At 30.8% G+C, this 15,590-nt stretch overlaps 2 protein-coding genes, 1 long non-coding RNA gene and 1 other non-coding gene across 4 annotated transcripts; 2 read left to right on the top strand and 2 right to left on the bottom strand.

Moving 5' to 3' along the window:
• Positions 1–595: 595 nt before the first annotated feature.
• LOC112800313 (protein FD-like) lies at positions 596–1,984 on the top strand. Its single transcript, XM_072196303.1, has 3 exons — positions 596–1,183; positions 1,307–1,387; positions 1,597–1,984. Exons 1-3 carry the CDS (start codon positions 668–670, stop codon positions 1,672–1,674), a joined length of 675 nt encoding a protein of 224 aa, XP_072052404.1. The 5' UTR covers positions 596–667; the 3' UTR covers positions 1,675–1,984.
• A 4,319-nt stretch (positions 1,985–6,303) lies between these two features.
• On the top strand, positions 6,304–6,375 carry TRNAE-UUC (transfer RNA glutamic acid (anticodon UUC)). Its single transcript has one exon. It is a non-coding gene; the product is annotated as a tRNA-Glu (tRNA).
• Positions 6,376–9,742: 3,367 nt separating this feature from the next.
• LOC112800314 (uncharacterized) lies at positions 9,743–10,510 on the bottom strand. Its single transcript, XR_003201365.3, has 2 exons — positions 10,208–10,510; positions 9,743–10,118 (listed from the first exon to the last, which is right to left on the bottom strand). It is a non-coding gene; the product is annotated as an uncharacterized lncRNA (long non-coding RNA).
• A 2,339-nt stretch (positions 10,511–12,849) lies between these two features.
• Positions 12,850–15,579, bottom strand: LOC112800315 (SKP1-like protein 1B). Its single transcript, XM_025842531.3, has 2 exons — positions 14,070–15,579; positions 12,850–13,314 (listed from the first exon to the last, which is right to left on the bottom strand). Exons 1-2 carry the CDS (start codon positions 14,361–14,363, stop codon positions 13,141–13,143), a joined length of 468 nt encoding a protein of 155 aa, XP_025698316.1. The 5' UTR covers positions 14,364–15,579; the 3' UTR covers positions 12,850–13,140.
• Between the last annotated feature and the right edge of the window lie 11 nt (positions 15,580–15,590).

A 15,590-nucleotide genomic window follows, 5' to 3' on the forward strand; every position in this document is an offset into this window, starting at 1 on the left:
TATATAAATTTTTTTTTTGCATTGTGTTTTGTATGAATTTACAGAAAAAGTTGACATTATAACGCGAATTATATAATAATTTTGAATTATTATTTATATATAAAGACATTTTGGAGGAATACTCGTCTTTTATTAAATTAATGATTAATAGTTTTTGATCCAATGAGAAAGACTTGAGATGATAGTGTTGGTAGTGAAGTACTTGACGAATTAAATTAAACAAAGAAATGAGAAGAAATAGAGCATATAATGCAAATAAGGAAAGCATATCCGATATATAAAGTTGAGATGAATAGTAATGTATGATCGTGGGATTCATTATTGTATCTGTATATTAAAATCAGTCAAAACAAAAATCACTAACAATAAAATTAGTTATTAGTCTAAAATATATATTAAAAATAAATTAAATTATATATATATATTATATACAAATATATTAAAATAAAAATTTAAATGTAGTTAATTTTATGTGAAGTTAATATTTATGGACTGTTAAATGATTTGATGATTTTGACTACATTTTTATCGACTGTCGCTAAATTTTCATGATATATTAATAACCGATTATTTTAGTGTACAAATATCATTTTTTTGTAACGAGTCCCTCCTACTTCTATTAAACCCTTGAGTTTGAAGCTGAAAACCCTGCTGAATCTGAAGCACCATGGAAGAGGTGTGGAAGGACATCAACCTCGCTTCCTTGAACGACCACAGCACCAGACCCTCTTCTTCTTCCTCCTCCTCCTCCTCCGCCGCCGCCTTCATCTTCCAAGACTTCCTCGCCCGTCCCTTCACCATTAACACCACCACCAACTCCGATCCTCCACCCTCGCCCTCTCCATCCCCCTCTCCCTTATCTCCTGCACCGCCGCAATCCCTCACTGCTCTCAGCCTCGGTTGTCATCATCGCCCTATTAACCGCAACCACCATCACCATCCTCATCATAATCCCTTCGGCCATCACCCTCATCCTGCTGCACCATCACCTCCCTCCACTACCAAGCTTCCTTACTCTTCTTCACCATTATTTGACACCCTTCCTTCCTCTTCTTCTCTCCCCTGCTTCGCCACCACTAACAGGTTTCCTGAAACCTCCTCTGATCCCGCCCCTACCCTCGACCGCCGCAACAAGCGCATGATTAAGAATCGTGAATCTGCTGCTCGATCACGCGCTAGAAAACAGGAAAAGATTCCATCTTTCTTCTTCTTCCTCCACGTGCATACTGTTTCAACACTAATGTTCTTTTCTTTTGCTTTTTGCTTCTAAGTCTTCATTTTTTTTTGGTTTTGCTGTTTATTATTTCAGGCATATACGAGCGAGTTGCAGCTTAAAGTGGATCACTTGCTGGAAGAGAATGCAAGACTCAAGAGGCAGCAACAAAAGGCATGCATCTTCATTTATATACATAATAAATACACACATTTTAGTTGCTAGTGATTTTGTTTGTTTATGTTTTGCTTTAACGGTGATAGTGTGATGATACAACAATCTCTTTTTTTGTTTTAGTAATAATAGATATAGTTGTGTATGACTTTCTAAAAGAAGTGTTTTTACTAAATTGACGTTGCAAAATGTGTATGTGATTGTTGCAGCTATGTGAAGCAGCAGTGTTGAATCATCAGCAAAAGAAGAAGAGTGCCCTGTACCGAACATTTACAGCACCATTTTGAGTATCTATCTAGCTAGATTCTTAGTTAGTGTGCCATTAATGCTGCAATGAAATTCATGAAAAAAGAAAGCACCTTCACCACTGTACTCACTCCTTTTACCCCTTCCTCTAAGCTAAGTGAGTGTATGTATGATAATGATAATGATGATGATGTAAGAATGCATCGCTCTTATGTTTATTTCTGCAATATTGGTGGCTGTAACTCTTTAATTTCCACGTTCAAAATCTCTTCTAACCATGAGATTTGTTCCAGCCAAAAGAAAGTTGAATTAAATCAATATATGTAATATAAGGAATTTAATTTGTATGCATGCTTTTGTCATTCCTCTTTTGTAGGGACTCTACAAGCAACTTTCATGGCCTTCTGCCCTTCTTGACTTCTTGTTCTGTTTTTGGCATTTTTCACTTGGGTTTGGCTTTTTGCATTTTTGTCCAAGTTGCACCACGTTTTATATATGCTGTATGTCTACATTAGTTTTATATATTTTTTATTTTTAGTATTAAAATTAATTAATAAGAAAAAATTTGTGTTTTGTCCAACTAATTATATTTATTTCCATATGTGTGTGTTAAAAACATTTTTTACATATTTGATAAATATAAAAAGAATAATGTTAAGTAATCAATAACTTTCTTGAACAACATGAACAACTATCAATCAAATCAAAACACACTACATCTTTAAATTATCCACTTAAATCTTAATATTAGAATAATTATCTACATACTTAGTAAAATGAACATCTAATATATCCATTGTTCACATTATTTAATATTTTCATTATCTATTTACATTTTTTCATATAAAAAATATTAATGTGATGCACATTTTGATTGTTTCTTTCACAAGTATATAGCAGAGACACTATAAGTCTATAAGGAAGAGTAGTGTAACCTGCAGGGTAGTTATCTTAATTATATGACATTAATGTAAGGATAGTCATATGGGGTTATTTTAATGCCACCATATCTTGCCCGACTTTGGATTTTCCGAATGGACACTAATGACGATCAATGTGTTATCTTATCCACATTTGTTAATTAATTGATGGCAACAACTTGCCAATAGAATAACATAAAATAAATAAGATGGTTGTGTTTTTATTAAAATGATAATAGTACTACGTTTTGGCAAACAAGCTTAGCTTTTCCCTATCTCACTCACTTTTTATCTCTTTAATATTCGTGTGTAGTGTAATGTCCTTTACATAAAAGTCCATGGCTTTGCCAGTTTTCCATAATGATGTGATTTCTCATTTTTGTCACTAGCTACGTCCATGTGATATTTGACTCGTTTCGTTTAATTTGATATTTATGGGGCTTTGTTAATTTGATATTTGATGCTATGATTATTATTTATTATCTTAATATCACTTTAATAGGCCCAACAACTAACGTCCAACTTGGGTGGATTGCAATTACTCATCTGAAATAATGGCATGTTTGAATGACTAAAACCTTAGAATGATCCCTCAGATTAATAAGTGACACGTAAACGAATATAGTTATAATACGTAGTACAAATTAATACATAATTAAATAGTATTGTGATACATGTTATATGTTATTGGTTAATACATCATCGTATTATTATACGTGGATAAATTATAAAATAACATGTGTCACGTCCATATCATCAACTTATGTTATCACGTCCTTAATTTTTAAAGATATAATTGGTGTAATTGAAATTTTAGAGATAATTTTAGTGTACGATACAAATCTTAAGGACCATTTTAAAATTTTAGTCATTTTAAATTCGTTTTTTTGTAATTATTTTTTAATGAAAAGAATAAAATAAAACACAAACACCCATTTGATAATGAAAAGTGGTTTATAATTGTTAAATTTTACAATTAAATAGAGTGAACTACTTAGAGTTCCTATAAACATGCATTAACAACTAATTAAATGTATCCGTTTTATACTACTAGATGATTTGACTTATGAGATGTAATTGTGTAACAGTTTTAATTTATGTATTTTTAAAATTTATATTAACATATATTTATATTTTTATATATTTATTTATAATTTTATATATTATTTTATTATAATTTAATTATTTCAATTAAACTGGTTGAATATCTAAATGAATAAATCAATAACTAAAATGAACATGAGCAATTTGATTTTTAGAAACTTGGTGTAACTTTGTTAATATGTTAATAAACATAACACAGTATATATTACAATGAACTTGATTTTTTATTTAAAAAAAAAGAATGACGAGATTTTCATTTAATGGATAGCTTTAAAAATCCATTGAAAAATAAAAATAATTTTATCGAGATCATTGATGTGAAGGCAAACGTAGACAATTAACCACTCTAGATGTGGAGTCTGAGGTTAACTATTTGAGGATACTACAAGAATTCTCACACAATTTAGGATTATATAATTCACATCTTAATTTTAAATATGTATAAAATTATAAAAACAAAAATATTAAAAGAACAAATCAAACCAATACTTAACTTTTCTTCTATCTTTCAGCCTGGTTGATTCTCCTTTTTATTAAAAAAGAAAACAAAGTAAAATTATCTATACCTAAAAAAATATATATGACAGAAGAAGTTAGTTATATCATATCAAGTCATATAATATTGTGGATGTGTAAAATCGTACTTGAGTAAATAAAAAAATATAAAATAAAAGAACAAGGGAACACTTTGAAAGAAAAAAAAAACAATAATGAGAGGTTAATAATAAATAAATAGAAAATATCTTTGTCCATAATAATTAGTGTTCGGTATTTAGATATATAATTTAATTTATGTTATCAGAGAAAGAAAAGTAATTTAAGAGAATTTAACTAGTTAACTTGATGAATTTTTTGTCCAGAATAAAAAATTTGACTAGCTAATAAGTTATTGTACTCAAAGGATGAAATTTAATTTCTTAATCTTACCACTTTAAGTTGATTAGTAATTTTTTTAAATAAATATTTTAATTATTTTATTTATTAAGAAAGGTATTTTAATGTCCTTAGGTCTCGTTACATAATTTGTTTATCATATAAACAAAATTAGTACACATATATTCTATTACACTGTAAATAAAATAAGATATAATTTTATTTAACTTTATCTTATTTACAAATAAAATATATAAAAATTAAAAAAAATACACATATTACTAGATAAATTTATAATTATTGAAATATATGTATTATTATAAAAAAATTACGATTAAAAATAACATTTAAAATATTGATTTAAATTAAATATGTTTATATTTTTTATATTTTAAACTTTTTTTAATTTAAATAGCTCATCCTTTATTTCAATACATTTGTTTAATAAACAGTACTCAAAATCTTTAAAAGAAATTAAAACCATATTCTATAAAATTTTTATTAATAACAGAATATAATATTCAAAATTTTTAAAATATAGTATATAAGACAATATAGTTAATAGGAGGACTGTAATATAGTACTCTCATCAACTATATTAATTATATATTATATTTTAAAAATTTTAAAATATTATGTTTTATTATTGATAAATTTTTTTTGAAGTATTATTTAAATTGTAACTCTTCCCCCCTCACAAGTAAATTGATGTGGGCTATTATTAGATCCACCTGTAAATGAATAAATTAAATTTTGTTTTACATAAATTAAAATAAGATTCGTGTAATTAAACTAAAGTCAGATATTCGTATAGGCTTTACAATTTTTTGCAGTTTTAAAATAGAATAACGCTATTTTTTATCTGTTATTCTAGCTAGGTTGAGTACGTTACGTGGAATCTTTAAATTTGACTTTGTTCTATACAAATCTTCAATAAAATGAAAAATGAATATAGAATTTAGATTTTACTTCTACTATCTGATTCTTTTCACGACTGAATCTCAATCTTGATTGAAATGAAAGACAGATGTAAACTTTAAAAGAAGAAGAATGAAAGAGACAACTACAGAGACAAAGAAAATAATTATTAATCAATAACTTGACTTACAAGATAACTTTTTTATAAAAATATTTATACACTTAGAGAATGAGTCTAAGATATTTCTAATTGATTAAGTAGCACTACTATCAGATTGTTTTGTAAAATTTCATTAAAAAATTATAGATATATTTTTTAAATAAATATATTATAACTTTGATTGAAAACTTAATTATTTAATTATTCTATTTTCTTAAACACCTTAACAAATACTCTTATAAATTTATTGAGTTAGAATATTCTAAATGTAGTGCTAAGCATTGAAGAATATTATTGGTAATGTAATTCATTTCATTTAGAGTACAATAGCTTAATAGCTAAATGTACATTACCACACAACAATCAACCCTATTAGTATATAGAAAATCATAAAATACCCAAGACTAATAAGTATTAAGTAAGAAGGAATTATTTAAGCTGTTATGTTCTATACATGATACTTTATAGCATAGAATACTATCATCTTTTTGTTGGGTTAATTTTGCTATATATACTTGCACATGATGCTATATTCTCCCAATCTTTTTTTTACATGACAAAAAAAAAACATTCCGCCAATATTGTAACCAAACATAATCTTTTACATTCCTTTTAGGTAATTTATGCATTATATTAATCACATTAAATATAAAGCATAGTATAAATAAAATATCACGGCCAATTTTAACACCAATTCCGTTGTTGTCCAGCGGTTAGGATATCTGGCTTTCACCCAGGAGACCCGGGTTCGATTCCCGGCAACGGAATTATTTATTTTTGTTTTTGGGTTTTTAATTTTTAAGTGGAAGCCCGGTATGTCATGATTTTCTTGTCAAGCAGACATTCATTCACCTATGTATTGAGCGACGACCCAATGATAGTAATATTGGTTATCTATTGGCCTTCAGAAGGGCAGATATACTCATTATAAGCCGACATAATCTTACTTTGACGGAAAAAAAAAAAGAAAGAAAAGAAAAAGAATAATCTAAAATTTTGAGACCATATTAAAAATAAATAATTAAAAACCGTCGTGCATTGGTCTAAAAATAAAATGACCAAGAATTAAACAGTTGCCTCTGGAAAATGATGTCTCATCTTATCTTATGAAATGATATATGATACCTAACCTACTAGGCTCCTTTTTTTTTTTTCTCACTCAAGAACCATGGCTACCACTATATATCTTTCACTTTACCTATTTGTTTAGACTTGTCTTTATCTTTCCAAGCACTGCAACCCATTATTGAATATTGACCATCCAACCATCTACTAGAGGACGACTAAGTTCTTGCAAAGACCATAAAGTATGGATTTAGAAAACTTGAAAAAAAAAGGCCCCTACACTCAATTATCCGAATCATAGATACTAAATCGCATTTAGATATTCTGGGGATATTAATTTATGAACATGTCATATTGGATATTCAATTATGTTATCCATATTGTATAATTCTTTATCAAATATTAGGAGAGAACAATGGTAAACAGTAAACACTGAACAAATTAGTGTACGTGAAAGGAACAATAAGGTGTATTATTATTTTTGCCTTAGGCCAGTTTAGAGCCTTTGTGAACTTGCTCATCTAATTTGCAGCCGAATTAATAGCATTGGTCATTTTTCACCTTTCTTAGAATCAGGATCATAAGCCTTGCAGCAACCAAAAAAAAAAAGCATAAAAATGGTAAAAGCAAAGCAAGGGCTATGCTTTTTATATAGACACTTGCACAGATTCCCTATGGTGAAAATTTTTACTATTTTAGCACAGAAACTACATACCAGCTATATGGAAAGAAGAAAACCATATCAACATCTCTTCAGTGAACATTTCGGGCCGGTGGTGCGACTTCTCCTCGCCGCCACCTCCCATCGAAAACCGGCAGAGGGGGCAGGTTTTGTGGCGACCTTTGAGCCATCTATTCACACAAACCTTGTGGAACTTGTGCAGGCAAGGAAGGACTCGAATTTCGTCTTCGTCCTTTAACCTCGACAAGCATACACAGCACCAAACAGCCTCACCATTATTCTCCATGATGAGTTCATTTGATGAAGATGCTGCTGCAGAGTCAGATGATAGCAAATAACATAAAGAGACATTGCTTGGTCCCTTTGTTAGACCAATTAAATTGAACACAATTGAAACCAAGTTGTTGAGATTATTCATCTCTGGTTTATCATTGTTGGGTGTGCATTTTTGTTAGATCCTTAATAAGAAGTAAGAACTAGAGTTGCAAATAACGGGTCACGTTATCATAAATAATATTTTTTCCTATATAGTCTGTAGTTTAGTTGTTTTGCTTGTTTTGAAAGGGTGGTTAGCTAAGAGGGTGTGTTACACCAACACAAGAGTGTTACACTCGACCTAGATATTCAGATAGATACCTCATTGGATTGCTTTTAGGGTGAATAATACCATAAACTACAGGATCTCTAACTATTTTGTAATACTAGTGTTATGTGGTTGATTATAATTTTTAGCATTTTATTTGAGTTTATATTAGGTTTTGCACTGTTTTCCAATTTCATCCAATTATATATTTATGTTCGTGTGACTTTAAGTTAGTAATTTTTTACTGATTTCACGATACCATGCATACAAATTAACATCGGTTCTTTTTTCATTCCTCATTGCTTTTGGAGAGAATAATACTATAAACTACCGCAACCAGCAACCTACCTTGTTATGTGGTTGATTAAAATTGTTACCATATTTGTTTTATTCGTCAATTCCTTCTTTACCTCATTGCTTTTGAGGGAATAAAACTACACTACGGAACTCCTAACTCATGAATAGTAGTCACTAGTCAGACGATAACATTTTAAACATTTAAAAAAGAAATCTTCATTGAAGATGTCTTTTTATCTTGTTTTACCATAAATGGTCATCGTTGTCTATTTTCATAAGTGTAGTTGGCGACAAGGCAACATCGTCTTATCAAATCCTATTTGTGTTGAAAACTATCAAAGTTATCAAAATAGTAACAATAGGAAAAAAATGCTCTGGATAGTTTAAATTATACTGACAGGAAAATTTCATAACTGTATTGAGTCTGCACAGTAAGTTTAGTCAATCGCATTTATCAAATATGATTATTATTAGAATTTAATTTTCATGTACCATTAGTATAAAAAAAATTTATACAAACAACTAATCGTGTATCCCTGTATCAACAAATTAACTAATTTTCAAACCTACTACTTGAAATGTCGTCTGAATATCTGAATCTCATTGAATGATTGTATAAAATTCTTTACATTATCAGTATATTAAATTATTATTATTGTTATTGTTATTATGCCATGAAAAGCTACTTGAATTTATTTGCCTTATGAACAGTTATGTTGATTGTATTCCCTGTGTAAAACACGCTGTAAAGAAAGAAAGAAAAGGAAGATGGCAGGTAGCTATTCACCATTGAAGGGTTTTCTCTTGACCAACTTGTTATTCAGACACCTACCTCTCACCTATAGAATTAAAGCACCATATGCCGTATACATAAGAAAAATCTCACAATTATACCAGTTTCTCACATCAGCCTAGACAAAACAGGGAATTTGGATTTGTAGCTTGCTTAAGCAACGAATCACGGTTAAAAGTGAAAGCGAAACCAAAACCATAACCGATAGAAACTGCTGACAATTATTTTCACAAGCCTAGACAGGAATATGTTGAGGGTTGAATTGAAGTTCAAAAATGTTAAGAAGGTTGTTGTTAGGTTACAAGAGACAAATCTTGTACCAGATCTCATGGATGCATACCATTGCACAATGCATTCAAGTTCAAGTAAAGCTATCTTTTATATTAATCTTTTATTAGTCAATAGATTAAGGATGGCCACCACACCTCAATCTAATTTGATAAAATGTCAAAGTATTCAAGTTTCCATGACTCCCAATGCAAGCCATTTACCTTGATTATGTCAGCACTCATACTACTGATCATAATCCAATATCTGCAAAATTTAGATCTGATACGGATAAATACTACGGATATTACGAATGGAATCCTGATTTGTTCACCCCTAATCATAGTTCAAAGCTCTGTAATGCTATATTTCACTAGTATATTGACAGGGATTAACGTGCAAAATTAACTACTAAATGTGTACAAAATCAATAAAAATAAGATTAGGTGAGGTAGTAAGTAGTTTATAACTTAATTATAAGGTATTTTAAAAAAAGAAAATTAGTGTACCACGCTTTTTCATATCTAAAAGCTCTTAATTATCAGCACTCTTACATGCAACACCTCTTAATTTCAAAGGACATTATTATAATTTACTCAAGACAGTGAGAGTTAAACAGAAATTGATGAGAGTTATTTGCAATACTAATAACTGAATGAGCACCAGAAGAGTCACAATTAAAGGAAGAGACGCTGAAATCTCTTACAGTTCATCTTCTTCCTTGATGTTCTTCATTCATTGCAGACGAATTAGCATCAGTGGCATCTTGTTCCTCGAGTATCTTCCCATCTTGTGGAACCAAGCAAGGGATCCCGTTTTTGATCTGAAATAAAACGGAATATGCGGATGGTTAGAGATTGAAGTGATGAAAGCAAAGATTGAGAAAGGAAAGCGAAGTAGCAGTAAACTGACAGGAAAGGAAACGGCAATGGCGTCACTGATTAGGGAATTGGTTTCCTGGCAGTACCTCAAGGGATGCTTCGAGAGAGGACAAACCAGAACCTCCCAGAGCCTCTTCCCCACTGGACCCATCGCCTCTTTGCTTCTTCTTGCCACTCTCCTGACAAAAGAAAATGTTATCTGTTCATTTTATTTTTTGTGGGCCCAATGACGTTCTTTTTATTGGGCTTTCCTACCAAAAAGAGCTTTCTATCAGACCAAACTATTACCCAGAACGGATCTACTTGATTTTTGCGTGTTCGAACAAAAACTAGTCTTTATGCCATGAAAATAAATATTAGTTATAACAACAACAAAAAAAAAGGAAGAATTTAGTTTAGTGAGGATTGAAAAGGAAGAGAAAAAAACGAAAGGAGATAATAGTAGATGGTTTCAATCAAATTATTATGTTATATAAAACACTTAAGAAATTATTTAGTCAATGATTTAACATTTAGCTGACTAAATTTGATTACATCTATAATTATTCTATTAATTTAAATATTAAAATTTAATTTTAATCTAGATATTTATAATAATATATTTATAACTCTGCATATATTGCTATTATTCTATTTTTATTTATGTTCTATTAAAATTCACGTGTATTTATCTGTAAAGTTATAAAGTTATAAGTTGAAAATTTATTAAATTATAACTATTATTTTATTAATTTTATAGGAAGATAATTATAGGTAAGTTTTGAATTTTAAATTAAAAGTAATTATTCTATTTTATTTGTTTTATTAATAGTAAATAAATTACTTTAATTTTAAGAGAATTTTATCAGAGTCATTTTTAACGGTAATAGAAATTAGAAAAAATGTTGATCACGAACATTAAATATTTTAATTTTTATTTTAAAAAAATGAATATAGGCAACGAATCAGGCGCAGTGTTTAGAGAGGTTTGGCAACCTCAATTGATTGAGTGGTGATCTAAACACGCCGTGAGAGTGAGCAGAGAGCAGAGGCATGTTTGTTAATGGCAATTAAACGATCAACTTGTCTATGTCAACCTTCAAATGAATGGTCAGAGTCTCATCTCGACAATTTCAACTTCTTCTCTGAAGCACCCTTTTTTCCCACCCAATAACCACTTTTTCTTCGTCTTCATCATTTTCCAATCAGTTGAATGAGGTTATTACGTTGAAACAGCTAGGAAATGATTCCTGCATGCTATCACAATAATCTTAAACATTGAACAAAGTAAAAGGAAGCCACTGAACTGAATAACATTCATTTGGTGATTCAAAATCACAAAGACCACCAAACCGAACAATATTCATGTGGTGAATAAATGGTGATCAACTTTCAATCAACAAGAATAGTATTTCTCTTCCTCTTCCTCCTCCTCCTTCTTCTTTCAAATTTGCGCACGTAAGTTCTTCTTCTACTTCTTCGCGCACGCAGATTTTTCTTTTCTTCTTCTTCTTTTGTTATAATCATCACCAACAACCGAACACCAATCATATGCTGAATTAATCAACCACTAAGAAAAACATTTCTGCATGTACAAGGGCTCAACTGAAAACATTAACAATCAAGTGAATCAAAATGAACAACTCCACTTAACCGAGCAAAATGTTAGTGTTGTTGATGATGATTATGACGAAAGAAGAAGAAGAATCTGCGTGTGCGAAGAAGTAGAAGAGGAACCTACTTTCGCGAATTTGAAAGAAGAAAGAGGACGAGGAAGAAGAGGAGAAATACTATTCTTGTTGATTGAAAGTTGATCACCATTTATTCACCACATGAACATTGTTCGGTTCAGTGACCTTTGTGATTTTGATTCACCAGATGAATGTTGTTCGGTTCGGTGGTCTTTTTTTACTTTATTTAGTGTTTAATATTATTGTGATATAATATTTTTCTCTTCTTTTACTTTGTTTAGTGTTTAAGATTATTGTGATATGATATTTTAAGATTATTGTGATATGATATTTTTCTCACGTTTATTCAGCACATGATTGGTGTTGGATTCAGTAGTTCGATTCACCTGATTGTACTCAATGAACGAAACATAATTTACTATATAAAATTAAATTCGAAACACTTCTGTCTACAATTTAGATATTATCAATTCAATTCAGATTCAGAACATTTGCTTTCATTCAATTCGATTGAAAAAATAATCCATTAGCAAAATGTTGGTGATGACGATAACGAAAGAAGAGAAAAAGGATGAAGAGAAGCAGAAGAAGAATCTATGTACGCAAAAATGAAGGAAGAGGTATACGTAAATTTAAAATGAAGGAGGAGGTATACGTAAATTTAAAAGAAGATGACATATATACATATTTGAAAGAAGAAACAGGAGAGAAGAAAAAGATAAAGGGCGTGTTTTCACTCGTTAACGAACACATACAACACATCTCAAGTCTCAACTGTAAAATTAATTAATTTTTGCCCGTAATCTTTCTAATACATCTGCTGAGATTATGAAATTGGTAGTAACGCATACAAGTACCTAAAAACAAAATCCGAAGTCAGAACGCCTTTAGCAGTTAGCACATAATACAGCTACCACATTGGCAATTTGGCATGCCTAACACAAACAGCCTTCGAAGATTCTTTAACAGCGGAAACGAACATTAAACATATAACACCACGTTGTGTTTAAAATTAGAAACCATATGTTGCCAATGATTAAATTATCAATAAGCAGAATCAACCAGAATTCACCAATTACCTTAACCAGATTCAACTATTTACTTACATATTCAAAACGTCCCCTAAGGTTCATCAACAAAGATACGTCTGATCCGTGAACAGTCAACAAAAATAGTCAGATAGATAGAAGGCAAACAACCATAAGTATAGGATCAATGCACATGGCAGATCTTTGACAAGCAAAACAAAAGCACAGGCAGAGATTTGAAAGACAATGTTAAAAAGCTTAACAAATCATTCAAATGCCCATTGGTTTTCCCGACGAACTTCCTCCTCTTCCTCCGGAGTGAAATCATTCTTGATGTTGAAGGTCTTACGAATTTCCTCGGGAGTCTTCCCCTTGATCATGTCTGCCACAGTTTGGCATGTGAGGTCCAGAAGGCTCTTGATGTTCAAGTAGTTCGCAGCCTGAAAAGAACAAATGTTACTTAAGTGCAATTGCAAAAAATTAAAACACCGGAAAACAAGAACTCATATGCATACTTAAATGTAAAAGTAATCAAACCATGGAAGCAGGAAAAAATGCAATAACAATTAGCAATTCTGCTTGTGAATGCAAACCACCAAATACTAACAAGAATCTATATACGAATTGATGAAACAACTAATGCACTAAAAATTGAGGTTATTGCACAAAAATTCATGTCGTGTGAAAAGCAGTGTTCAAAACAATATATAGTACCTATACATCAATGCAATTTTTAACATAGTGGTGGCTTTTGAAGCAAAAATCAACAACTGAAATCACAGTCTCTTATACAGACACAATTAAATATAAACACAAGCTATGTCTTCTAACCCTGCAAGATGAGTAAAATAACGAACCTTATTCAGCTCAGAATCAACCATGACCACACAAAAAGAATATTCAATATCTCAAGAAACTCTCATACCACAGAGAAAGGTTCACAATGCTCAAAACTACATCATCGAAAATCATAACAAGAAATTAAAATTCGAAAACAAAGTAAAGCAACATCGACACAACAAAAAAACTACACAATTCCGCAATCCAAAACTAGGAAACCCTAAATAACCATAATAACTGCACAACCACAAACAGATACAAGTCAAGAGATCGAGACAATGAAAAAAAAAGAAACCAAGAAATCAGCATAACCAAAAAAATTAAACAAATAAATAGAAATAGAAATAGAACAGACCAGGATGAGATCGAAGAGGGTGGCCTGGTCAACCTTGACGAAATCTGCGTCCCAGGTCTTGAGGTCTTCCTCGTTGGGCCTCTCTTCGGCGTTCGCAGCCTCGACGTGCTTCTTGCAGTACTCGATGACCTTCGCAAGGATCTTGCTGGTGACGTTGGGGAGAGGGATGCCGCTGTCGGCGCAATCGTCCTCGATCATGTGCTTGATCGTCTGCGATTCCAGCGCCACCGCCTCGTCCACCTCGAACGCCTCTCCGTCCGAGCTCTTGAGGGTGATCTTCCTCGTCGACGACATGATTGGAATGATATCAGAGATTGATCCTCTTTTCTCTTTCTCGTTCCCTTTCGCTGTGAAAAGGTAAAATCCCTAACCCTAGCTTTTTATTTTCGTTTTCGGCCCCTTATCTCTAATTCTCGATGAAAATCAAGCGAGGGGGCTGGGCTTTGGTTTTATAGAGGGGCACTAGAAGCATCTATCTTGTGACGTTTGGGTTATCCAATGCATCATGCCCTCCTACGTGGCAATTTTTTTTAGTTTTTATTTTTTATTTTAAAAATAAAACTTGGATATCTTACTACTTTCTGTTTCTTTGGCAGATTTTTATTTTTGGAGATAAATTCTGTTTTTATTTTCCGTTGAAATTAATTAAATTCAGGTTTCAACTTTTTCCCCTTTAACTTTTTCTATATATTTCCATCAGTTACGTTGATTTCTCTGACTTTGGTATGATAAGCGGTACTAACGACTGACAATAATGATTACATGCGGCATAAATGACGAGGGAAAAAAAATTAGAAAGCGGTCAAATGTAAATATTAGGTTATCTTCTTTTGTTACCCAATCTAATTATCAACGATATTCTGAAAGCAGTGGCTAAAATTTCAACACGATGAAATTTAGGATCTTTAAAGAAATTTTTTAGAAAAATGTCATTTTTATATATTGGAGAATAAATATTATTACTTTTATCTTGATAATTTTTTTTATAAATTCACAATACAAAATATTAAATATAGAATGCCATAAAAAAATAAGAATGACAATATTATTATACTATGTATTATTATATAAAATTAAAACTAAATAAGACTAACAAAATCCTAACACATTTTCTTGAAAAAATATCTTTTTTAAGGGTTTTTTTTAAATCTTATTATATGAAGTTAAAATTAAAATAAGACTTTTTTTTCTTTAATTCTTTTTATCTTTTTTCGTTTAATTCTTAACAAAACCCTAACACAGACTTTGATTCTTTTTATCTTTTTATCTTATTATATGTTTTTAAGGGGTGTTCAAATCTGACTCCATCCAACTCAATTAAATCACTTATCTAATTTAGTTCTAATATACTCTAATTCAATCTAATCTAGTATACTGACAGTACTAGTACCGAATAGCTAGGACCAGGAGCCAGGAGGGTCCCTTTTTTTTTGGGACAATATTCTCCGTGATTCCATTCCAAAATTATGACTAATGTATTCGTGAAAGCTAAAGACCCAACAAAAAAGGGGTTTAAAGTCC

The sequence above is a fragment of the Arachis hypogaea genome, chromosome 5 (genome assembly GCF_003086295.3).
Source record: "Arachis hypogaea cultivar Tifrunner chromosome 5, arahy.Tifrunner.gnm2.J5K5, whole genome shotgun sequence".
Classification (NCBI taxonomy): Eukaryota; Viridiplantae; Streptophyta; class Magnoliopsida; order Fabales; family Fabaceae; genus Arachis; species Arachis hypogaea.

Coding starts and splice junctions, on each gene's coding strand:
- LOC112800313 (XM_072196303.1), top strand. CDS start 668: ATGGAAGAGGTGTGGAAGGACATCAACCTCGCTTCCTTGAACGACCAC. Junction 1,184..1,306: donor CTCGATCACGCGCTAGAAAA/CAGGAAAAGATT, acceptor TGTTTATTATTT/CAGGCATATACGAGCGAGTT. Junction 1,388..1,596: donor TCAAGAGGCAGCAACAAAAG/GCATGCATCTTC, acceptor TGATTGTTGCAG/CTATGTGAAGCAGCAGTGTT.
- LOC112800315 (XM_025842531.3), bottom strand. CDS start 14,363: ATGTCGTCGACGAGGAAGATCACCCTCAAGAGCTCGGACGGAGAGGCG. Junction 13,315..14,069: donor CCCTCTTCGATCTCATCCTG/GTCTGTTCTATT, acceptor TGTTCTTTTCAG/GCTGCGAACTACTTGAACAT.